General features: G+C 42.0%; 2 protein-coding genes across 4 annotated transcripts in view; one reads left to right on the forward strand and one right to left on the reverse strand.

Moving 5' to 3' along the window:
* Positions 1-25,784, forward strand: part of pigk (phosphatidylinositol glycan anchor biosynthesis, class K) — a 158,584-nt gene that overhangs the window by 129,926 nt on the left and 2,874 nt on the right. Inside the window, exon 11 of one of the 3 annotated variants that reach the window (XM_073062591.1) lies at positions 8,190-8,213. The exons of 1 other annotated variant lie outside the window; for it this stretch is intronic. In XM_073062591.1, coding sequence (XP_072918692.1) covers positions 8,190-8,198 — 9 coding nt within the window. In that variant the 3' untranslated portion in view covers positions 8,199-8,213. Of the gene's footprint in view, positions 1-6,997; positions 7,043-8,189; positions 8,214-25,784 lie in introns of those variants that run through there. One more of the 3 variants, XM_073062590.1, reaches the window with a different exon arrangement.
* Positions 24,810-25,784, reverse strand: part of st6galnac5a (ST6 (alpha-N-acetyl-neuraminyl-2,3-beta-galactosyl-1,3)-N-acetylgalactosaminide alpha-2,6-sialyltransferase 5a) — a 93,887-nt gene continuing 92,912 nt past the window's right edge. The window contains exon 4 of the mRNA XM_073062594.1: positions 24,810-25,252. Coding sequence (XP_072918695.1) covers positions 24,964-25,252 — 289 coding nt within the window. The 3' untranslated portion in view covers positions 24,810-24,963. The remainder of the gene's footprint in view (positions 25,253-25,784) is intronic.

A 25,784-nucleotide genomic window follows, 5' to 3' on the forward strand; every position in this document is an offset into this window, starting at 1 on the left:
CTTTATATAAATGAAAAAACTTTTGTTATCCTTTATATTATTGGCTAGTCTGCCCTCATATTTCATCTTTTCCCTTCCTATAGCTTTTTAGTTGCCTTTTGTCGGATTTTAAAAGCTTCCCAATCATCCAACTTCCCACTCACTTTCGCTACCTTATTTGTAATTTCCTTGGCTTTTATGCATTTCCTAACTTCCCTTTGTCAGCTATAGTTGCCTAATCCTGAAATTTGAGAACTCCTTCCTCTGTGGAACATAACTATCCTGCATCTTGTGAACTATTCCCAGAAACTTCAGCTATCTCTGCTCTGCTGTCATCCCCACCAGTATCCTCCTCCAATCCAGCTGGCTCCTCTCATGCCTCTGTAATTCCCCTTATTCCACTGCAATACTGATATTTGTGACTTGTGCTACTCCCTCTCAAATTGCAGTATGAATTCAATCATATTATGATCACTGACTCCTTAGGGTACTTCTACATTATGCTCCCTAATGAGATCTGGGTTATTGCACAACTCCCAATCTAATATAGCCTTTCCCTGAGTAGGCTGAAGCACAAGTTGATCTAAAAAGCCAGCTGTAGGCATTCAACAAATACCCTCTCTTGCAATCTGACACAAGCCTGATTTTCCCAACTCCTTGCATATAGAAGTCCCCCATTACAATTGTTTCATTACCCTTATTGTATGCCTTTTCCAGCTCCTTTTGCAGTCTTAACCCCACATCTTGGGTACTATTTGGAGGCCTATATATCATTCCCATGATGTTTTTTACCTGTGCAGTTTCTTAACTCCACCCACAAAGATTCAACATTCTCTGACCCTCTGTCATCTCTTTCTAAAGATGTAATTCCATCTTTACCAACAGAGCTACACCGTCACCTATGCCTTCCTGCCTGTCCTTTTGATCTAAAGTACATCCTTTGAGTTGAGCTCTGAACTATGACTTCCTTTCAGCCATGATTCAGTGACGCAAATCTGTGCAAATAAAAAAAATACGTAAATAAATAATGCTGAGAACATGAGCATAACTTACAATTAAAAATAGGATAAATAGTGCAAAAGAGGAATAGTGAAGTAGTGTTCATGGATTCATGGACCGTTTAGAAAACTGATGGCAGAGGGGAAGAACTGTTCCAAAAGCGTTGAATATAGGTATTCAGGCTCCTGTACCTCTCCCCTGGTGGTAATAATGAGAAGAGGGCATATTATGTTGCCCTTTTAGGAATCGTAACTCTGCACAAATTGACTGTAGCTAGACACTGGAATTTATTTATACAGTGCAGTACATGCTCTTCTAGTCCACTGAGCTCTGCCACCCAGTTACCCACCTACTTAACCTTAATCTAATCACAGACCAATTTACAGTGAACAATTAACCTACTAACCAGTTTGCCTTTGGACTATGGGACCTGCAGGAAACCCATGCGCACACGGGAGAAGCGTACAAACTTTCTTGCAGAGGATGCCAGAATTGAACTCAGAATCTCGATGCCCCGAGGTTAAATAGTGTTTGTGCTAATCATATACACTACCCTGGTGCCCCGAGTTCCCAAAATGAGAATGTTGTACTGAATCCCCATTTTGAATAAAAAGGAAAAGAGTGTTAAACTGAAGGTGGATGTTCTGACAATGATTAATAATTTTTCAGAAGAATCTGCAGGCATGTGTGCTAGAAAACAATTTTTCTGATTTATAAATCCACAGACCTAACCAAGCCCATCAAAGGCTGAGTTAACAGCACAGCCATAAAACCAATCCCAGCAGAGCAGAGAAGACTGCCAAGTGGATTGTTGGGATGCTCTTTAACGCAGGCTGTTTGACATTTGAAAGGATATACAGTATGTGTAAGGATCTTCGATTTGATGGCCTGCTGCCACAGATCTGTAAACTCTTTGGCAGGCTCTTTCTCGAATTGTACACTGGTGCTTGTTGCAGAGCGCCTCAGGACGTGGAGGATGGATGATTTTGGTTTTTAATCCCCCTCGCTCACTATTGATCTCATCCCTGTGCAAGGTCACTCCTCCAATTTGTAACACTGCGAAGGACGACTGGAAAATTTTGAGACTTGAAGCCTCTGGTATTTTTTGGAGCATGGTACTGTGACGTGGATGGATGACTGTTTAAAAATAAGAACTGAATTGGTGGGTCTGAAGTGAAAGAGAAATATCACAGCTGGACTCTAATGATATTTTGATATTTTCATAAACCCAAGAGATTCTACAAATGCTGAACATGTTGAGCAACGCACACAAAGTGCTAGAGGAACTTGGCTGGCCAGACAGCATCTGTAGAGGGCAATAAACAGTCGATGTTTCAGGCCAAGATCCTTCATCAGGATTGCGAAGGAAGGGGGCAGAAACCAGAATAAGAAGACGGAGGTGGGGAAGAAATACTAGCTGGCAGATCCTACACAGTCAAGAAAGCTCACCATCACCTCTACTTTTTGAGGAGGCTGAAGAGAGCTGATTGCACATCCATGCTCACATCATTCCACAATTGCATAGTAGAGAGCATCCTGGCAAGTTGCATCACTGCTTGGTACAGAACCTGCACTGCAACAGACAGGAGGGTTCTGTAATGGGTAGTTAAAACCGCCCAGTGCATAACTAGCACCAACCTACCTGCCATCAAGGACAGGTATACAGAAAGGTGGCAGAAAAGGGGTAGTAACATCATGAAGAATCCCACCCACCCTGCTCTTAGATTGTTTGTCCCATTCCCATCGGGGAGGAGGCTACATAGCATCCATGCCAGAACAATCAGACTCAAAAATAATTATTTCCCCAAGCAGTAAGGCTGATTATTACCTCGATTTACAAACTCCACCACTACTTTATTATTTCCTGTCAATCACCTTATGTACAGCTTAGTGTCGCTTTATGGACATACAGTCAATCCATGTGTATAAGATATCTTATATATTTATTTGTTGTGTTTTTAAAATTATTATTGTGTTCTTTATCTTTTGTGGGGTTTTTTTGTGCTGCTTTGGATCCGGAATAGCAATTATTTTGTTCTATTTGCATTTGTGTGCAGGAAATGACATTAAACAATCTTGAATCTTGAATGATAGTTGAGACCAGGTCCTTTCCAATCCTGATTGAAGGGTCTGGTCTTCCATGTCTTGTATTTGGACTTTGGATTCAGTCATTCTTTCTCATTCCACTAATCAGTTAGTTGACTTCTGCTTAGTGTTCTAAGTCCTGGGTTTGCAAGTGTGCAAACCCACTGGGAAAGTGGAGGCCCAATGCCTGCCAGTCTGTGAGTCTCCTGAAGGCTAGAGGTCGAGAGGCAGCCTGTCCTGGAGTTAGATGACTGGTGGGTGGGTGTGTGGGAGGGAGGAAAGAGTCTTGTTTTGCTGTTGTTCTGTTGTTCTGCCAAGCATTGTGGGCATGCTATGTTGGTGCCAGAATGTTGTTGTGACATTTGGTTCCAGCACATCCTTAGCTTGTGTTATTTGTTAACGCAAACGATGCATTTCATTGTATGTTTTGATGTATATGTAATAAACTAAACTGAATCTGAATCCCTTCCTGCATCTACTCTGTCCAATCCTATCAGAATTGTGTTAGTTTATATAAAAACTCCTGTTATTGAACAGTTACCCTTTCCTTTAGGACTGTCGTAAGCTCAGGACATCAGAGTGCTTGAAGCGCAATATCTTAAGAACCATCGGCACTGTCGTCATGTAGAAATTTCTGTAGACAGTTTACACAGGAAGGTATCACAATCAATGGTTTCCATAAGGGTAGTATTCGAGGTACTTATTTGTAATGGAAGTAGTCTTATTCCAAAAGCATATAGTGGCTGTCAGTGTTCAATAAAAGCAAATTTCTTAGAAATTCTACAATGGCTAGACAGACTGAATGCAGGAAGAATGTTCCTAATGGGATGGGAGTCCAGGACCGGCTCAAAGTCATGGTTAAGCTGTTTAAGAATTTGGGAGAACAGATGTGTCATTATCTGAGAGTGGTGAATCTGTGAAACTCTGTTCCACAGAGTTAGGTGAATTTGGGTTCAGGTTCAGATTTACTTCTCACATGTACATAAAAATCTACAGTGAAGTGTGTCACTTGCATTAACAAACAACACACTCAACAATGTGCTGGGGACAACCTGCAGGTGATGTCACATGGATGAAGTCAAACCTCAAGGAAGAGGTGGATGTCTTTCCTAGGGATCAAAGAACACGGAGAGAAAGCTAGAACAGAGTACCAAATTTGGGGGATCAGTCATGATTATTGCATGGTGGAACATGATTGAAGGACCAAATGATTTGCCCATCTTCGTGTTTCTGTTGAAACAAATATTAATAAGCCAATAGTTAAATCGCAAAGTGCTGGAAATACTTGGTAAGTCAGGTAGCATCTGTGGAAGGAGAAACAAAAGTAAGAGTTTCACCAGAACTGGAAAGACCACAAGATATAAAAGCAGAATTAAGACATTTGGCCCAGCAAGTTTGCTCTGTGATTTCATCATGGCTGATCCAATTTTCTTCTCAACCCCAGTTTCCTGCCATCTTCCCGTATCCCTTCATGCCCTGGCCAATCAAGAATTTGTCAACCTCTGTCTTAAATATAGATAAAAACTTGGCCTCCATAGCTGCCTGTGACAATGAATTCTACAGATTCACCACTCTCTGGCTAAAGAAATTCCTTCTCATCTCTATTCTAAAAGGACGTCCCTCTATTCTGAGGCTTTGTCCTCTGGTCTTAGACTCTCCCACCATAGGATACATCCTCTCCACATCCACTCTATCAAACCCTTTCACCATTTGAAAAGTGGGAAATCAAATGAGCTTTGAGTTTCAAGGAGGAGGAGAGATGGCGAAGTCAGGAGAACACACACCAGTGCTCACTGAGGGTTCAGGCATGGGAAAGGATGGGCAGTCTTCAGTTCCTGGGTGTTTTCTGATCTATCTGGGGCCCAACATAGAAGGCATGACATTGGCTATATTTCATTAGGAGCTTGAGGAGAGTTGGCATGTCGCCAAAGAGTCGAGCAAATTTCTGCAGATGTACTAAGGAGAACATTCTGAATGGTTGCATCACAGTCGGGTGTGGAAGTGCCAAAGCACAGAATCAAAAAAAGATGCGGAACGGTGCAAACTCAGCCAGCTCCATCATGGGCACTGTCCTCCCCACTATCAAAGACAATGCCTCAAGAAGATGGCATTCATCAATAAAGATCCTCACCATTCAGGACATGCCCTCTTCTCATTACTACCATCAGGAGAAGGTACTGGAGGCTGAAGACACACTCTGGTTTCAATTCTGAACATTGGTAATAATTGGTAAATTATTGGTAAAATTTATCAATATTGTGTCTACTACAGGCAGTCCCCGGGTTACGTACAAGTTCCGTTCCTGAGTCCATCTTTAAGTCGGATATGTACGTACGTTGGAACAAGTACATCCAGTATTATTTAGCGTCAGTCAAACGTTTGTCTTAGTATATAGTATATATTTTACCTTTCTATGCATATAAAACACTTAAGAAACGTATGTATTCCAATAATTAAAGCACTACATTGCTTAGTAATAATTGTAGCTTTCATTGGGGCAAGGCCTTTCACATGCTCCATTATTCTCACTTTATCCTTTATCCTTTAAAATTGTTCCAATCGTTGACCGATTGTAGCCTAACGCTTTTCAAATGACCGATGGCGTTTCACCTCTTTCCAAGCGCTTTATTATTTCCACTTTATTTTCAATCGCGATCGCTTCCCATCAATGGAACAGAAACACTGCGGGTGGCGGATCCCGAACTGCGCCGGCTCCCGAGGTCCGCTGGGTCCTAAGGACCACTGCACGCAGTCAATGGAACAGAAACACTGCGGGCGGTGGATCCCGAGCTGTGCCAGCTCCCGAGGTCCGCTGGGTCCTAAGGACCACCGCACTAAATGGGACAAGTGGGGCTGTGCTGGGTTTGGATATTTGATCCTCCACAATATTCCGCATGGGAATTTAAACTGGAGGTGGCTGTGTTTTTTTTTTAAGCGGTCGAGTTGCGAGCTCGAAATTAACCCGGCACAGATGGTACGGGAGTCACTGGATCGACAACAACCCAGCACGTGAGCTGTCTGTCAATGGATCGAACTCGTGAACCACCGTTCTCCAGCCCGGCGCTGATCTCACTGCGCCATCAGCCGACTGGAATGGGGCGGGGCAGGGTCAGGGTCAATCTTACTAAGAACAATTCAAGCCAAATACAAAGTTAAACACTCAACACAGTGTCAACGGCAACGACTTAAAATGGCGGACGGCGTCGCGATCTGACTTAAAATGGCGGACGGCGTTCTCCTTCCTTGGTTAGTAAGTATGAGCTGTTCGTAAGTTGGACGTTCGTAACTCAGGGACTACCTGTAGTCATAGAAAACTACAGCACAGAAACAGACTCTTTGGCCTGTCTAGTCTATGCTGAACTATTATTCTGCCTTGTCCCATTGTCTTGCATCTGGACCATTGACTTCCATACCTTTCCCATCTATGAGCCTATCCAAATTGCTCTTCAATGTTGTGAGGTGTGTTGGATTTAGTCACACAAAGCCCAGTCCCTCATTTATAGTGATCCCTATGCTCATCCATGTTGCTTAGCAATACAGCGGCGGAAGTCGGCCAACAAAGCAAGTTCAGACAGTTTTCCATCCTCATTGGGTTGATTGATCTCAACTGCATCATTCCCATAAACAAATCATATTTCATCTTTGTATTTTTCATTCCTCTGTGTGAGGGAGCTTCTGGATTCTTTTCACTAGCGCAGAATCAGGTTTAATATCACCGACATATGTCATGGAATTTGTTGGTTTGCAGCACTGGTACATTGTAATACATAATAAAAAAACACTGTATAAGTTACAATAAGATATGTGTACATAAATTAAGTAAGTAGTGCAAAAAAGAAAAAAATAGGTAGTGTTCATGGGTTCGTTGTCCATTCAGAAATTTGATAGTGGAGAGGAGGAAGCTCTTTTTGAAACATTGAATTTGTGTCTTCAGGTTCCTGTGCCACCTCCTTGATGGTAGTAATGAGAAGAGGGCATGTCCTGGGTGATGGTAGGCCTTAATGTTAGATGCCACCTTTTTGAGGCATCACCTTTTGAAAATGCCCTTGATGTTAGTGTTCATGATGGAGCTGGCTGAGTTTACAACTTTCTGTAGCTTTTTCCGATCCTGTGCATACCAGATGATGATGCAGCTTTTCAGAGTACATTTGCAGAAATTTGTGAGCGTCTTTGGTGACCTACCAAGTCTCCTCAAACTCCAAATGAAATACAGCCACTATCATGCCTTCTTTGTAATTGCATCAATATGGTAGTCTGCATGCTAAAATTATACCTCAGCTTCTTCTGACAATTATATTTCTGATTTTTATTTTGAAGTGATTGTAGGTGTGAGGTGGAGAGGATAGTACCTGCTACCCAGCTCTCCTAGCAGACTCATCCCCTAAGATTTGTCAAAGTCACACTCATTTCTATTCTGCTTCAGGATAAGGATCCCTGGAGGTTTCTTCATGGTCTTGAAAGTCAATGAAGATCTAAATGAGAGAGAATGAAAGAGATGTGATGCTGATGTGGAACCTAATTTGCATCAGAGTGTGTTGCCTTCAGTTGGAGGAATTAGTGCGTTAGTCAGTAGCAGGGAATGCAGTGTGGTTGAGCCTGTCTGGTTTAAATCTGTTAACAGCTGGAAAATGTACCACACCGTTTGGAGCATAGGGATTCTGTTCTCTTTTTTTTTATTGCTGAAGGGTTTTAATAAGGAGTTGAATGCATAAATTGGAAGAAGGATTAACTGCTTGTGCTGCAGCTAATCAATATTTAAAGGGTCCAGGGCTGCAGAGGTAACCTTGACACACTGGTGCCTATCACTGAAGGTAGACCTGGAAGCTTAAGTTCTTCAAAGTTCAGAGTAAATTTATTATCAAAATACATATACATTCAGTGGCTACTTAATTAGCTACAGAAGTGGTCTTCCACTGCTGTAGCCAATCCACTTCAAGGTTTGGCATGTGTTTTCAGAGATGCTTCTCTGCACACCACTGTTGTAACGCATGGTTAGTTGAGTTACTGTCCCCTTCCTGTCAGCTTGAACCAGGCTGGCCACTCTCCTCTGACCTCCCCTGTTAATGAAGTGTTTTCACCCACAGAAATGCCACTCATTGGATGTCTTTTTTTGTTTTTCACACCAGTTTTTGTAAACTCTAGAGATTGCTGTGCGTGAAAATCCCATGATACCAGCAGTTTCTGAGACACTCGAACCATCCCGTCTGGCACCAACAATCAATCGTTCCATGGTCAAAGTCACTTAGGTCACCTTTCTTCCCCAGTCTGATGTTTGGTCTGAACAGCAACTGAAGCTGTTGACCATGTTGGCATGCTTTTATGCATTGAGTTGCTGACACATGATCGGCTGATTAGATATTTGCATTAATGTACAGGTGTGCCTAATAAAGTGGCTACTGATTGTATGTTATATACTACCTTGAGATTCGTCTTCTTGCAGACATTCACAGAAAAACAAAGTTATACAACAGAATTTATAAAGAACTGACAAACTAGCAAACTCAGATAATCAATGTGCAAAGGAAAGAAAACTGCAAATAATAAATAAATAGATAGATAGATAGAGAAACAAACAAATAAATAAACAGATAATACCAAGAACATGAGCTGCAGAGTTTTTCAGAGTGACCCCTCAAGGTCTAATATCAGCAAGTGCAATTTGCTCAGGTGAAAGTGTTTTCCCTAGAAGAGGAGGATAGTTTTTTCTCGTACTGTTCATTTGTGTGCCCACCAAGGAGTCTGGCAACAGCCGAATTACTTAGACATGTTGCATAGATGATTTGACCTGACGGGACTTTGATGGGGGTTTTGTTCAGCACTGACCTCATTCCAGCACACTTTGTTTACTCCTTACACTATATCCTTGCTTTTCATCTACTCCTTCACGCTTGTCAAACTTTTGAAATGCACCTGTGTTATTTGTCTCATCTGTTCCATCTAACATTGCATACCACATTCTGGTCACTCTCCCAAGGGATTTAGTGTGGGGAAAAATGGTGGTGTCGTACACCATCAGCTAGGATCCTGCTAAATGGTCAGCTCATATTCTTATGAATTACTTATCAAGGTGGGCGACATGGTAGCATAACACCAGCGATCACCGATCGGGGTTCAATTCCCGCTGCTGCCTGTAAGGAGTTTGTACGTTCTACCTGTGACTGTGTGGGTTTCTTCCGGGTGCTCTGGTTTCCTCCCACATTCCAAAGACAAGGGTTAGGGTTAGTGAATTGTGGGCATACTGTGTTGGCACCGGAAGCGTAGCGACACTTGCAGGCTGCCTAGCAGAATCCTCGCTGATTTGCTTTGGTCCAAATGACATATTTCACTGTATGTTTCGATGTGCATATGACAAATAAAGCTAAACTTATTAAAGCTAATCTAGGTTTATTTGCAGCAATTTATACGTAGTACTGGAGTGACCTGAAAATGGACATCTCTTATCTACATCAGCCCCATCAAACTCCTTGGTAAATTTAAATATGTCCATCAGACCACACTCAGGTATATCCTCGTTGATCAGACAGCATGGGTATACTCTGTTCTTCTGGGATTATCACTGAGGTTTTGCAAGAGCTTTCTGTTTTATTTTGGATACCAGAACAATGCATATGTTGTGTCACCAAGTTTAATGTAATCTCTCAGCTTTTGAAAAAAGGGCAGAAAATCTAAAGGAAATTGTGGAGCTCTATCTTAGTGAAAACTGAAAGCTCTTTAATATAAATCCTTATTTCCTCATCCTTTATTGACAATAAAGAAAGAACTGCAGTGATGTTGAACTTTTCACCATCTCAACAGAATCAGAAACAGGTTTAATATCATCAGAATATGTCGTAAAATTTGTTGTTATGTGGCAGCAGTACATTGCAATACATTATAAAAAAAAACTGAATTACAGTGAATATATTTAAGACCATAAGATATAGGGGGCAGAAGTAGGCCATTCAGCCCATCGAGTGTGCTCCGCCATTCAATCATGGGCTGATCCAAGTCTTCCAGTCATCCCCACTCCCCTGCCTTCTCCCCATTCCATTGATGCCCTGGCTAATCAAGAATCTACCTATCTCTGCCTTAAATACACCCAATGAACTGGCCTCCACAGCCACTCGTGGCATCAAATTCCACAGATTTACCACCCTCTGACTAAAATAATTTCTCCGTATCTTTGTTCTAAATGGACGGCCTTCAAACCTGAAGTTGTGCCCTCTTGTCCTAGACTTCCCTACCATGGGAAATAACTTTGCCATATCTAATCTGTTCAGGCCTTTTAACAGTTGGAATGTTTCTATGAGATCCCCCCTCATTCTCCTGAACTTCAGGGAATACAGCCCAAGAGCTGCCAGATGTTCCTCATACGGTAACCCTTTTATTCCTGGAATCATTCTTGTGAATTTTCTCTGAACCCTCTCCAATGTCCGTATATCCTTTCTAAAATAAGGAGCCCTGAACTGCACACAATACTCCAAGTGTGGTCTCACGAATGCTTTATAGAGCCTCAACATCACATCCTTGCTCTTATATTCTATACCTCTAGAAATGAATGCTACATTGTATTTGTCTTCTTCACCACCGACTCCACCTCGAGGTTAACCTTTAGGGTATCCTGCACAAGGACTCCCAAGTCCCTTTGTATTTCTGCATTTTGAATTCTCTCCCCATCTAAATAATAGTCTTCCCGTTTATTTCTTCCACCAAAGTGCATGACCATCCACTTTCCAACATTGTATTTCATTTGCCACTTCTTTGCCATTTCCCCTAAACTATCTAGGTCTCTCTGCAGGCTCTCTGTTTCCTCAACACTACCCGCTCCTCTACCTATCTTTGTATCATCCAGCAAATTTAGCCACAAATCCATTAATCTGCAAGGGCACAATTGAGACTATCCTGACTGGATACACTACTGCCTGGTATGGGAACTGCAATTCCCTCAATTGCAGGACTCTGCAGGAGTGGTGTGGACAGCCCAGCGCATCTGTAGATGTGAACTTCGTATGTTTCAGGAGATTTACAGAGACCGGTGCATAAAAAGGGCCCAAAGGAACATTGGGGACCCGAGTAACCCCAGCCACAAATTGTTCCAGCTGCTATCATCCAGGAAATGGTACCACAGCATAAAAGCCAGGACCAACAGGCTCCGGGACAGCTTCTTCCACCAGGCCATCAGACTGATTAATTCACACTGATACAATTGTATTTCTATGTTATATTTACTGTCCTTTGTACATACTATTTATTACAAATTACTATAAATTGCACATTGCACATTTAGACAGAGATGTTGGCCTCTGACACCCCAGTGGACTTACAGTCGGTGGCAATGTGTGATCGGAAAGAATGGAGGAGGAATTAGATTTTTATGAGTCTGATTACTTATATCATGTGAAGTAACTTGATGACGTCACTTGGCCTTCAGGGAGTAGTTGAAGTAATTGTCTCCACAAAGCAAAGGAAATACCACATGAAGGCCTTTAATGTGGAATGATTTAATTATAGGGGATAGGAGCCAAGAGCAGCTATTACTGTAATGTATTGTATCCACTCAATGCATTGTCTCCAGGGTGCTAACCCAATAAAGTAAACACTTTCAAGAGTAGAGGAGTTCAAAAGGGCATGTCAGGGCACAGTCGTGTAGGGGCCTTGTTGCTGGATTATCGATCAGTAGGACATAAGTTCAAATCCTGCCAGGAGGGTTTGAGAATTTGATTTGAAAATAAAGTACCGCTGTAAGAAAATAATATCAGTGAAGAAGGAGGGGTGGTGGGGGAATGCAATTAAATGGTCTCTTTCCTGGCTCTTGGTTATCCCAAAGGTTTCCAGAGCAAATGATATATGCAGTTTGTGTGCTGTTGGCTGCCGCAGACTCTGTTCTGACCATGAGCTGCGAATTTAATTTGGTGCTCTTGATAAAGGGATAAAGCACTGGAAATGATTCTGGTGTTTCTTTTCCGAATTGTGCAAAAAGACTTTTACGATCACCCAGAGCTTTGGTTTAATAGATCCTCTAGAACTCGCCATCTCCCCACAGTAAAGTGCTCCTTAAGTTAAGAAATAAAAGCAGAAATTGCCCGTTTTATCCCTCTTGCTGATTCATTTGGATTATGACTGATCTCTTACCTCAGTGTCATTTTCCTGCACTAAACACAACTCCTTCAATTTCTAAAATATCTAAAAATCGGTTAATCTTTCTCTTGGGAAGCTTTGGGTTGAGAGTTACAGAGGATCATTATTCTCTAGGTGAAGGAATTTCTTCTTATCTCTGTCCTCTACAGCTGACCTTTTATTTTTGATTCCCTCACTGTAGACACCCCAGTGAGGGGAGTTATCATCTCCTTATCTACCTTGCCAAACTCTATGAGAATTTTGTATGTTTCAATTAGATTATTTCTTATTCTACCAATGAAGCGCCTGGTGCTGGTGAACATCTAGGTATGCGAGTTGGCGAGACTGGAGTTTGGGGTCCTCATTCGCCGTCGTTGGCGAGTGCAGGGTCGATACCGCCAATCAATGCCCAAAGGTTGGTAGGAAGTCTGGAAGCTGAGACCTGATAGCCAGAGCCATGGGTCAGCAAGTCTGCTGGAAAAGTCAACGGTCCAATGTCTGTGGGTCCAGAGACAGCCTGTCCTGGGGTTAGAGGACTGTCTGTGTGACTGCGCATGGATGGGTGGTAGAAAAAGGGCTTTACTATTATTGTTGTGTTGCTATTGTTCTGTTTTTGTTTTCGTTGCTTGGGTGTTGTGCAAACATGGTGGACATGCTATGCTGGCACAGGAATATGTGGCGACGCTTGCGGGCTGCGCCAAACACATCCTTAAGTTGTGTTGGTTGTTAATGCAAATAACATATTTCATTGTAAATTAGATGCACTTTACATCATCGAAGAGGACCTCAACCTCATCTTGGTTTGGAGGCTTGTGTGCCTCAATGATCCAGAGAGCTATGCTGGCTGGAGTCAGGACTTCATGCTTTGGCCCTTGGTAGGGTCACTCATGTCAAACAGGTGAAAGGGTAGAGGCCAGACTAAGATTGATCCACTGGTCCTCCAGGTTTGGGGATTCAGCTCAGGGCTAACAACCCTGACTGGTAAAACAAAATTGTTACAGAAACAGCAATGAAGAATCCTATATCTGAGTGTGACGGTATTCCTGATCCTCCACCTGGGACTTTCATGGTTGACAGTAGTGAAAACAAAGAGGAAACCCTGACCACTGACAGACAGAGATGGGTTGCCTTCATTGCTGCCCTAACTGCCAGTAGCGTAATAGGACATGTGATAAATAAAGGCACCTGAATGTGAATCTGAGGAATGTAATGGCACAGTAGCACAATAGGGTGGCATGATAGCATAGCGGTTAGTGCAGTGCTGTACAATGCCAGTGATTATGATCAGGCTCAGTTCCCACTGCTGTCTGTAAGGAGTTTCTTTGTTTTTCCTGTGGTCTCTGGGTGCTTCAGTTTTCTCCCACATCCCAAAAGATGTAAGGGTCAAGGTTTGTAACTTGTGGGCATGCTATGTTGGCTCTGGAACCATGGCGACACTTACGGGCTGTCCCCAGCTCATCCTTGGACTGTGTTAGTAATTGACGCAAAGGACACATGTCACTGTATGTTTCAGTGTTTTGATTAACGTGACAAATAAAGCTAATCTTTTTCATCTTTAAATCTTTAGTGGTTCAAACAATAGCTGTGTTGGGGAAAGGGATTGATAATGTTTTGAAATGATACCCTGCATCAAGGTCCTGACAGGTGCTGCTGGATCTGCTGAGTTCCTCCAGAACATTGTTTATTGCTCAAGGTTCCAGACACGGCAGACAGCAAATTTCGTGTCATATGTCAGTGGTAATAAATCAGTTTCTGATTCTGTTGTCTCTTATATCGCTCATTTTTCTCAGCTCTCTTTGATGGCCCTACAATTCAATAATCCATCTGGTGTTGAACCTTTGCCACGCTCCCTCTTTGGCAAGTACCTGTATATCTTTCCTCACTCGGGCTGCGTATAATAGGAATTTTAATTTTATTTCATTGAGATACAGCACGGAACAAGTCCTTCTGGGCCTTTGAGTGGCACCGCCCAGCAATCCTCCGATTTTAATCCTTGCCTAATCATGGGACAACTTACGATGATCAATTAACTACCAACCAGTATGTCTTTGAAATGTGGGAGGAAACCCATGTGGTCACGGAAAGAACGTACAAACTCCTTACTGGAAGCAGTGAGATCAAGGAGTCTATTCTAGCACTCAAATCCTCTTTCAAATTTGTGTAAAGGTCAGCTTCATTGTCATAGTTGGAGTAGTGCGATCATGTCAGTGGACTATGATGTTCCCCAATGGGTTGTTCCCTTAATGGAGAAGGCGTGACTTTGTTTAATATGGGGAAGCTAATGCAGCCTCCACATGGTCCTTGACAGATCAGGGTGATGGTCCAGTATGTGGCATACCAGACGACTATGCACCCTTCACTACTTCAGCTTTCCTCCACCATCACTGCTGTTGTGATGTGTCATCATCTTCTGTCATCTTCACCGATGAGGTCTTGACGGATCACTCTTTGTCCCCCTTGACCTTACCACCATGGATGACCCTTCCAGGAGCTAAACTCCAGACGGCATTACTCTCAGGAATTCACAAGCCTCACCACCATGACAGGATGATAATCCTCGGAGAAGTGTTGTAGTCATACGGGCACAGGGTATAGGTGTCATAAAATCTGCTTTTTGTAGCAATGGCATACTGTAGTACATTATAAAATGAGGGCAAACATGTTAACATTAACTTCAAATAATATTAATTCTACGTGTGCAAAAATAAACAAAAAAAATGACACTAGTGTAATTGAGAGAGAGAGAGAGACAGAGAGAAAGAAATGTAGTTCGAGGTAGTGAACAACATGGTAATGTAGTAGTCATTGCAATCGCTTTACAGTGCCATCGATCACTGATTGAGGTTTGATTCCTGCCACTGTTTCGAAGGAATTTGTACAATCTCACTGTATCTGTGTAGGTTTCCTCCAGATGCTCCAGTTCCCAGATGAACGATTATGATGAAGGTTAGTGTGCTGTGGGCAGGCTATGTTGCTGGAAGCGTGGGGACACTTGCAGAATGCCCCCAGTTCAGTCACAGAATCATAGAAAAGTACAACACAGAAGCAAGTCCATTGGCCCATCAAGACCATGCTGAAACCATTTAATCTGCCTACTCACATTGATCTGCACCGGGACTATAGCCCTCCATAGGTAGGCCTCCGTTAGTCTCGATACACCATGGATTTGCACCTTGGAAAGTTTCCAGGGTGTAAGCCTGGGCAAAGTTTTTTTTATGATAGACCAGCAGTTGCCCAAGCTGCAAGTCTCCCCTCTCCATGCCACAAATGTTGAAGGGCAAGGGAAGGGCATTAGGACCCATACAGTTTGTCACCAGTGTCGTCGCAGAGCAATGTATGGTTAAGTGCCTTGCTCAAGGACACACACGCAAGCCTCAGCTCAGGCTCGAACTAGCGACCTCCAGATAACTAGACAAATGCCTTAACCACTTGGCCATGCGCCAACACAACCCTCCATACCCCTACTATCTATGTACCTATCCAAATTTTGCTTAAACATTGAAATCAAGCTCACATGTACCACTTGTGCTGGTAGCTCATTCCACACTCTCACAGCCCTCTGGGTGAAGAAGTTTCTCCTCATGTTCCCCATAAACTTTGCACATTTCACCCTTAGCCCATGACCTCTAGTTGTAGTCCCACCCAACCTAGGTGGAAAAAGCCTGCTTGCATTTACCCTAACTGTACCCCTCATAATATTGTATACCTCTATCAAATCTTTCAATCTTCTGCACTCTAAAGAATAAAGTCTTAACCTTTTCAATTTTTCCTTATAACTCAAATCCTCCAGACCTAGCAACATCCCTGTAATTTTTTCCTGTACTCTTTCAACCTTATTTGCATCTTTCCTGTTGGTAGGTGACCAAAACTGCACACTAAGCTCCAAATTAAGCCTCACCAAAGTCTTATACAACTTCAGCATAACATCCCATCTCCTGTACTCAGTTCTTTGATTTATGAAGGCCAATGTGCAAAAAACTTTCTTTACAACCTTATCTACCTGTGACACTGCTTTCAACAAGTTATGGACCTGTATTCCCAGATCGTTTGTTGTACCACACTCCTCATTGCTCTACTATTCACTGTGTATGATCTATGCTGGTTAGTCCTCCCAAAGTGCAACATCTCACACTTCTCATTATTAAATTCCATCTGCCATTTTTCAGCCCATTTTCCCAGCTGAACCAGATCCCTCTCCAATTCTTGGTCATTGATGCAAAACTATGCATTTCACTGTATGTTTCAAAGAAAAAAATGTGACAAGCAAAGCTAATCAAAAGTGTTGGGGCTTTTCAGTTTGGTTCAAGAACCTGATGGGAAAAATCTGTTTCTTTTTAACCTTGACGTGTTGGTCTTCAGGCCCCTGAGTTGAGAGTTAAGAGGCAAAAGTTTAGGGGTAACGCGAGGGGTAACTTCTTTACTCAGAGAGTGGTAGCTGTGTGGAACGAGCTTCCAGTAGAAGTGGTAGAGACAGGTTCGATTTTGTCATTTAAAAATAAATTGAGAATATGGACAGGAAAGGAATGGAGGGTTACGGGCTGAGTGCAGGTAGGTGGGACTAGGTGAGAGTAAGTGTTCGGCACGGACTAGAAGGGCCGAGATAGCCTGTTTCCGTGCTGTAATTGTTATATGGTTATATGTACTTCCTTCCTGATGACTTGAGATGCATTGAGAAGAGATTGTGGCCCAGATGGTGGAGATTTCTGGTAATCAATGTCAAAGTAATATTTATGTGCAGTATATATTACCATATACTGTTTTGAGATTCAGTTTCTTGCAAACATTTACAGAAAACAAAGAAATACAATAGAACTTATGAAAAACTATACATAAAGACTGAAAATGATCAAAGTGCAAAAGAAGACAAATTGTGCAATAATAAAATAAATAATGCTGAGAACATGAGTTGTAGTGTCCATGAAAGTGAGTCTGTAAGTTGTGGAATCAGTTCAGAGATATGGTGAGTAAAGTTATCCCCAATGGTTCAGGAGCTGATGGTTGTATGGTAATAATTGTTCCTAAACCTGGTGGCGTGGGACCTAAGGTTCTTGTACTTCCTTCCTGATAGCAGTTGCAAGAGAGCATGGCCTAGATGATGGGGGACGTCACCTTCCTCTGAGATAACCTCTTGTAGATGTCCTGGATAGTGGGGGGAGCTGACCCACACAGGAACTGTCCTGTTTTCCTAATTGCCTGCTATAGCTTTGAGCTGCATTGAAGTGTATATGTGGCTGTGGAGCTATTGGATTGTGTAAATTGGTCAATGAGTCCTTCAGGGAGGGAAATCTGCTATTTCTGCCTTGTTTGGCCTTTGTGAGACCAGTACCTTGCCAATAGGGTTAATTCTAAATGCACTTTGAAGTGACAGTCAGTTGTAGGCAGCAAAGCAACTCGTGATAGTTAAAAAGAAACGTGCTGAGAATTAAAGGAAAATATACTCCCAGACAGCTGAGCTTCTGTATGCAGGTCCTTTTGTATAATTATGTTGTTTTCATTCATTGACAAATCCAAACACAATTGATTGGAAAACTGGGCCGGATTCCTGCTGTTTGAGTCATTTTTGATTTATTTCTTGGAAGCAATAAGACCTAGACCTGCTGAGCAAACAAATCAGACACTTTTGTGTTCTTGCAAATGCAGAGTGGGACATGGTGAGGGGAATTTGAAGGGAGATGCAGTTTGAGGGGCCAGTATTCAGAGGAATCCTCTCAAGCTCACTGAAGTTTGTTTGGTTGCGGAGGATTCCATAGAATGTGCAGCAAATTCTGAAAAACAGTAATTCATGTTCTTTTTTTCTCTATTAATATGTATTGCATTATACTGCTGCCACAAATTTCACAACATATGCCGATATTATTAAACCTCATTCTGATTCTGGTTAAGTACCTCCTAAAGTGGCTACTGAATGTATGTTCGTGGTATTCTGCTGCTGAAACCCATCCACTTCAAGGTTCGGTGCGTTGTGCATTCAGAGATGCTCTTCCGCACACCTCTGTTGTAACCCATGGTTATTTAAATTACTGTTGCAAGAACTAGCCTGGCCATTCTCCTCTGACCCTTTCTCATTATCGAACCTTTCTTGCTCACAGAACTGCCACTCACTGGATGCTTTTTGTTTTTTGTACCATTCTCTGCAAACTTCAGAAACTGCTGTGCATGAAAATCCCGGGAGATCAGCGGTTTCTTAGGAACTCAAACCAACCCAAAGCCATTTGCCATCATTCAGCCCACTCTTCTAACTGGCCTAAATCTCTCTGCAAACTTTGAAAACCTACTTCATTATCCACAACGCCACCTACCTTAGTATCATCTGCATACTTACTAATCTAATTTACCACCCCATCATCCAGATCATTAATGTATATGACAAACAACATTGGACCCAGTACCGATCCCTGAGGCACACCACTAGTCACCGGCCTCCAACCTGACAAACAATTATCCACCACTACTCTCTGGCATCTCCCATCCAGGCACTGTTGAATCCATTTTACTACTTCAATATTAACACCTAAAGATTGAACCTTCCTAACTAACCTTCCATGCAGAACCTTGTCAAAGGCCTTACTGAAGTCAGTATAGACAACATCCACTGCTTTACCCTCATCAACTTTCCTCGTAACCTCTTCAAAAATTTAAATAAGATTTGTCAAACATGACCTTCCACACACAAATCCATGTTGACTGTTCCTAATCAGACCCTGTCTATCCAGATAATTATATATACCATCTCTAAGAATACTTTCCATTAATTTACCCACCACTGACGTCAAACTGACAGGCCTATAATTGCTAGGTTTACTCTTAGAACCCTTTTTAAACAATGGAAACACATGAGCAATATGCCAATCCTCTGGCACCGTCCCCGTTTCTGATGACATTTGAAATATTTCTGTCAGAGCCGCTGCTATTTCTATACTAACTTCCCTCAAGGTCCTAGGGAATAGCTTGTCAGGAAATTGTTCAAAATCTCCCCCATCTCTTTTGGCTCCAGACATAGCTGTCCACTCTGATTCTCTAAGGGACCAATTTTATCCCCCACTTTCCTTTTGCTATTAATATAACTGTAGAAACCCTTCGGATTTATTTTCACCTTACTTGCCAAAGCAACCTCATATCTTCTTTAAGCTTTTCTTATTTCTTTCTTAAGATTCTTCTTACATTCTTTATATTCCTCGAGCACCTCATTTACTCCATCTTCCTATATTTATTGTAGATGTCTCTCTCTTTCCTGACCAAGTTTCCAAATTCCCTTGAAAACCACGGCTCTCTCAAACTTTTAACCTTTCCTTTCAACCTAACAGGAACATAAAGATTCTGTATCCTCAAAATTTCACCTTTAAATGACTGCCATTTTTCTATTACATCCTTCCCATAAAACAAATTGTCCCAATCCATTCCTTCTAAATCCTTTCGCATCTCCTCAAAGTTAGCCTTTCTCCAATCAAAAATCTCAACCCTGGGTCCAATCCTATCCTTCTCCATAATTATATTGAAACTAATGGCATTCTGATCACTGGATCCGAAGTGCTCCCCAACACACCTCCATCACCTGACCTATTTCATTCTCTAACAGAAGATTCAACACTGTCCCTTCTCTAGTTTCTCTAGATGTTGATGGAACAGTACAGCACAGGAACAAGGAACAAGCCATTTGTCCCATGATGTCTGCCATTGGCCTGAGGGTGTCAATGCAAACTAATCCCATCATGAACCACATGGTCTCCATTCCCTGCTTCTTCATGTCCCTGTCAAAACACCTCTTAAATGTTAACATCGTATCTGCTTCTAGTGCTTCCCCTGGCACCTACCACTCTCTGTGTAAAAGAGCAAAACCTGCCTCATAAATCTCCTGTAAACTTTCTCTTTCTCATCATGAGTATTTCCCCACTAGTATTGACATTTCAACCCTGGGGAAAAGGGCTTGTGTGTTACTGCAGGCTGTGAGAAGTGCCTGGAAATCCTGATTATAACAGTATAGAGAGAAATCACAAATGGATGTCTGGCAGAAATGGCATGTTCGGAAACAGCCAGAAAGAACAAACGAGTTACCTAAAGTTGTAGAATTCACTACTGAGCCTGGAAAGATGCCCTGGTGGAAGAGAAGGTGTCGCATTTGGGACATGTAACAGTGGAGGAAGCCGTTCAGAATTTCTGACTGCTAAACGGACAATGATCCCATGATCACAATTTTTGCTGTCTTTTCGCACGACTTATTTAATTATTTTATATACTTATTTCTTATTGTAATTTATAGTATATTTTATTTATTGCACTGTACTGCTACTGCAGAGTAACAAATTTCATGACATGTCAGTGATAATAAATCTGATTCTAATTCTGATTCGAAAGCCACGAGTAGAAGAGTCTGAGAGGACGGTGGTCTAAAATGTCAGGCAACCAAACACTCCAGGTCCCTCCTGCAATTGAACTCAGGTGTTCCGCAAAGTAATCACTCAATCTGTCGTGATTTCTCCAAGGTGGAAGAGGTCGTGTTGTGAACACCTTGTGCAGTGCAGTGAAAGTTGCAAAAGGAAGAAAGAGGGTTGGCGTTTGCATCTCCTGCAGTTGCATGGGAAAGTACCTCCATAGGATGGTGGGGACAGACAGGCAGAGAAGGAGGTTGACAAGACAGCGATCTCTTCAAAATACTGAAATTGGGAATGGAGTTTGTGTCAAGTGTTGGAATCTGAAACAAATGCAAAGGAGGATTGGAATGTCCTCTGGTGGATTCGAAGAGGAGGACTAGAGGAGCTCCTTTCTTACTCGACCCAGGAGGAGAGAGGGTAAGAGAAGATATGTGGAAAACAGATAAGATGCAGTCAGAGGCTCTGTCCATGAGATCAGAGAGAGAACTGTGGTTGAGGAACAAGGAAGACATTTCAGAGGCGTCTGTGGGAAAAGTCTCATGAAATGTGACAGACAGAGAAACTGGCAGAACTTAAAAGTAGTTCGACATAATGCAGTAGATCTTTTGCATCTGTTGTGTGAACCCATGAGAACTAGATATTGTGTTTCAACATAAAAAAAATTCTTGATTTCAACATTACCTCATTGCTCTACTGAACAGCCGTCTGAAGGTTGTGTTCATATCTCCTTGAACCTTCTGTCTTGTGGATAGTGTTACTGAGCAACAGCTGATGTCTTTTCGAATTTAGTTTAGAAGATGTGTAAATGCTCAGCTGAGCTTGCAGGACCTATGGAGAGGGCAAATGACCCAGCATTGAACCGAGATGTTTCCCCTCCCTCTCTCCATGTTTGCTGCCTGACTGGCTGAGCAGTTTATGTTTCCTTTCGATTTCCCAGCATTTTGCTTTGCTGTTGCATTTACTTCCAGTCAAGTAAAGACAATTATTCGGTGCACACGGGTATACAGTCCTGTGCAAAAGTCTTAGACATGCTAGATCTTTTATATGGTTTCAAACAGTATGGCCTCCACAGAGCCGTGGTCTCAACATCATCGAGGCTGTCTGGGATTACATGGAGACACAGAAGCAAGTGAGACAGCCAAAGTCTGCAGAACAGTGGTACGTTCTCCAAGAGGCTTGAAACAACCTACCAGCCATTTTTGTTTATAAAACTGCATGACGGTGTACCTAAGAGGATTGATTTAGTTTTAAAGACAAAGAGTAGTTATTACTGCTCTTTATAGTATTTTTTTGATATTTAGTAACTTTTCATCTCATTATTTTTTCAAAATATCTTCACTTTACAGATTTTTTTTTACATGTGCCTAGGACTTTGCACAGAACTGCATATCTGTCTACCTGTCTACATGTCTACCTGTCTTACTTGGGTATTAAAAGCTTCAACTGGATCTGATGCTATTCATTGTGTGATGCTATTCCAGGTACATTATCAGAATCAGGTTTATTATCACTGACATACATCGTGAAATTTGTTGTTTTGTGGCAGCAGTACATTTAAAAACTTACTTTGTTACAATAAGAAATATAAAAAGAGCAAAATAGTGAGATAGTGTTCAAAGGTTCATGGGCCATTTAGAGTCCTGATGGTGGAGGGAAAATAATGTTGAATGTGGGTCTTCAGGTTCCTGTATCTCCTCCCTGATGGTACTAATGAGAGAGTGGTGGGGGTGTCCTTAATGATGGATGCTCCCTCTTTGAGGCATCGCATTTTGATGATATCCTCAATAGCGGAGAGGTAAAAGAATTAGCGTGACATTGATTGCCAAAGGGGTTGTACTGTGCTGTATGTTCTATGTTCTAATAATGCTTGGGTCCATCCACGAGACTGGGTTGGGTAAAAGGGTGCCGGTTAGACTAACACACACAGATTGCTGGAGGAACACAGCAAGTCAGGCAGCATCTATGGAGAGGAATAAGCAGTCGATATTTCAGTCTGAGACCCTTCTTCAGGACTAGTTGGGCTGTGCCATAAGAAGGTGCTTAGCAATAAAAAGTCCAAGAGTAGTGGCAATTTGTTAGTGAGGTTGGGTGGCACTTATTGGGGAGAGCACATCTGCTGCTAATAAATAGAGTGATTGATGGGACAAAGTGGATGATGAGAAGTGCAAAGTAACCTGTGCAATGGACTGGCATGCTAATTGGAAGATTTTGAATGCAGCAGTTACATAAATATAGATTACTGTTTGAGACTGGTTATTCTGACGGAATATTAATGGGCTCTGACTTCTGATTTCCTTTCCCTCGTCTGCCACCCCCCCCCCCCCCCAACACACACACACCATCCCTTCATATAACGGCACTATTTTCAAAAGTTCTTGAAGTGTGAAGTGTGGCAAACAGAGTGGGTGCCTCCTGCTGGATAATTGATGTTGAAGTTCAATTTAATCCTGTAACAGAATTTGAAATGCATTTTGGGGCCACATGGGACCAATTGGCTTTAAGGAATTCAAACAGAGTAATACTGAAACCGTTGACTATGAATGTATGAATGAAAAGGCATTGCTTGGTTTATTTTTGTATATTTTTTATTATGAATTTATTTTGATTATTGGAAACATTAGGGAAAATCAAATTCTGTGTCCCTCAACAAGCTCCCGGTATTTTGCAAGGCAACCTTATCCTAGATGTGGTTGAACTGCATGTCGCAGCTAGCTCCTTACAGAGTAGATTGGACTCCAATGAGAACGATGCTGTCTGTTTAAACAGTATGTGCTGGCCTGCTGCTTTCAATGGCTGAACTATTCTGACATCCCATCGATAAAACAGTCTAATTTCTGCCCTCCTTCACACCAGAACTGTTTTATTTTAAAACTCTGTAATGCACGGGATATGAAAACAACCTCGACTCTCATCAGGGAGGAGGCTACATAGCAACCACACCAGGATCACCAGACTTTCCCCAAGCACTGAATCTGATCAACATCACCATCCATTCACCCACCCTATTACCACTACGTTCACGTCACCAGACACAAAATGCTGGAGGAACTCAGCAGGTCAAGCAGCGTCTATGGAAAAGAGTAAACAGTTAGCGTTTTGTGCCGAGACACTTCATCATGAGTCCTGCTGATAGGGCTCTGTCCAAAACGTCGACTCTTCACTCTTTTCCAAGGACGTTGCGTGACCTGCTGAGTTCCTCCAGCATTTTGTGTGTGTTGCTTTGGATTTACAACATCTGCAGATTTCCTTGTGTTTATGATACACATCACCAGCATCACTTTATGTACGTACAATCAGTCTATGTATATAACAGTTACTTGTACATTATTTTATAAGATTGCTTTTATATTTGTATTTATTGTGTTTTTTTTATTGTGCTCTTTCTGCTTATTGTGTTTTTTATGCTGCATCGGATCCGGAGTAACAATCATTTCATTCTCCTTTACTGAAAAAGACAATAAACAATCTTGAATCTAGAAAATGACTTTAGTGATATTAAAGCACAACAGTTGCATTGATAAAATGATTATAGCTCTACACAGGGATATTACTGCAATAACAGCATGCAATTATACACTGCTTTTAACACAATGAACAAATTTGACAGTGTAATTTTTCTGAGAAATGAATTAGTGTTTGTTAGACTGGTCAGGAGGAGGAAAGGAAAAAGAGAGTTAGAAAAGAATTCTGGCTTCTTAGCCCTTCCTTTTCCAGTCCTGATGAAGGGTTATGAGGCAGTGTACACACTCCAGCACTTACACTAGTAGATTCACATGTGAAACGTGTCAGTTGTGTTTGTTACAGGAATGTGCAGGGAGCAGCCGCAAGTGTCACTCACTCCAAAGATTTCAGCACCAGCTTAGCATGCATACAGTGTCCCTCTAGACAACATGCACCTAACTTCAGAGATTTCCTTAACGTTCGAAAACTTTTGAGGATGTGTTGAGGGCAGTTTGCAATTATCGCCAGCCATGTTCCCTCTAAGGTGTGCACCTGTGCATGTGCACACATCTTTTGCTACGAGTGCACAAAGGAATTCAAACTGAGCACAAAAGGTTGTCACCCTCTACCTCATTGGTATGTTAAGTATATTTCACGATTGTACACAATCATATTTCCTGTTCCGGTTTCTGATGCAGATAGTGTTGATAACATGGAATTTGCAATGATTTGTGTACAGATTTTAGAACTGCCTTATTTATACAGTTTTTATTGAAGAAATTATTCAGTATGCACATGTTGCTGTCACTGGGCAAAAAAACATTGCACAGCACAAGACTTTTGCACACACTGGTCATTACAAATTAAAAGGAACATTGATCGCCACACATTTTGGCGCCAACAAAGCATGTCCACAATGTTCAACAGAACAATGTAAGCAGTAACAATAACAAAGCAGCACAATGACAGCAAAACAAGCCACTTTCCCGCCCACTCAAACACCCAGATAGCTCTCCAATCCCAAGACAGGCCGCCTGTAGGCCTTCAGTCCTTGGCCCCAGATTTTCAGACTCTCAGACGTCGGGTCTCCAACTTCAAACTTCACCCCATGATGCCAAACACAGGTTTGGCCTTTGGCCCTTGAGTTATGGATGTGTGGACTCGAGGTTCTAAAAACCATCCTGAAAGTTCCTTCTCTGTTCCCAGGAATTAATGGGAATGTTACAATTTTTCGAGGAGCTCCAAAAACATCATTGAATCCTTTCTTCTGTCTGCCTAAAAATCTGTTAAAAGTTAAAGATCTTAAAGATTAGCTTTGTCACATGTATATCAAAACATCGAAACGTACAGTGAAATGCGTCGTTTGCATCGACAACAAGCACAGTCCAAATATGTGCTGGGGGTAGCCCGCAAGTGTCACCTGGCTTCCAACACAAACATAGCACAGCCACAACTTACTAACCCTAACCTGTACGTCTTTTGAATGCGGGAGAAAACTGGAGCACCCAGAGGAAACCCAGGCAGTCACGAGGAGAACGTGCAAACTCCTTACAGACAGTGGCGGGAATTGAACCCTGATCATTGGTGCTGCAAAGAGTTGCACTAGTTACTATGCTACCATGCCAAGAGGATAAAGCAATAACAGAATACAGAATGTAGTGTTACAGAGAAACTACAGTACAAGGCCCATGATGAGGTTGTGAGATCAACCGTTCATCTTTATCATTCAAGAGGTCCACTCAAGAGTCTTGGAACAGTGGGATAGAAGCTGTTTTTGAACCTGATGGTACCTGTTTTCAAACTTTTTTATCTTCT

This window comes from Hemitrygon akajei, chromosome 12, assembly GCF_048418815.1.
Source record: "Hemitrygon akajei chromosome 12, sHemAka1.3, whole genome shotgun sequence".
Taxonomy (NCBI): domain Eukaryota; kingdom Metazoa; phylum Chordata; class Chondrichthyes; order Myliobatiformes; family Dasyatidae; genus Hemitrygon; species Hemitrygon akajei.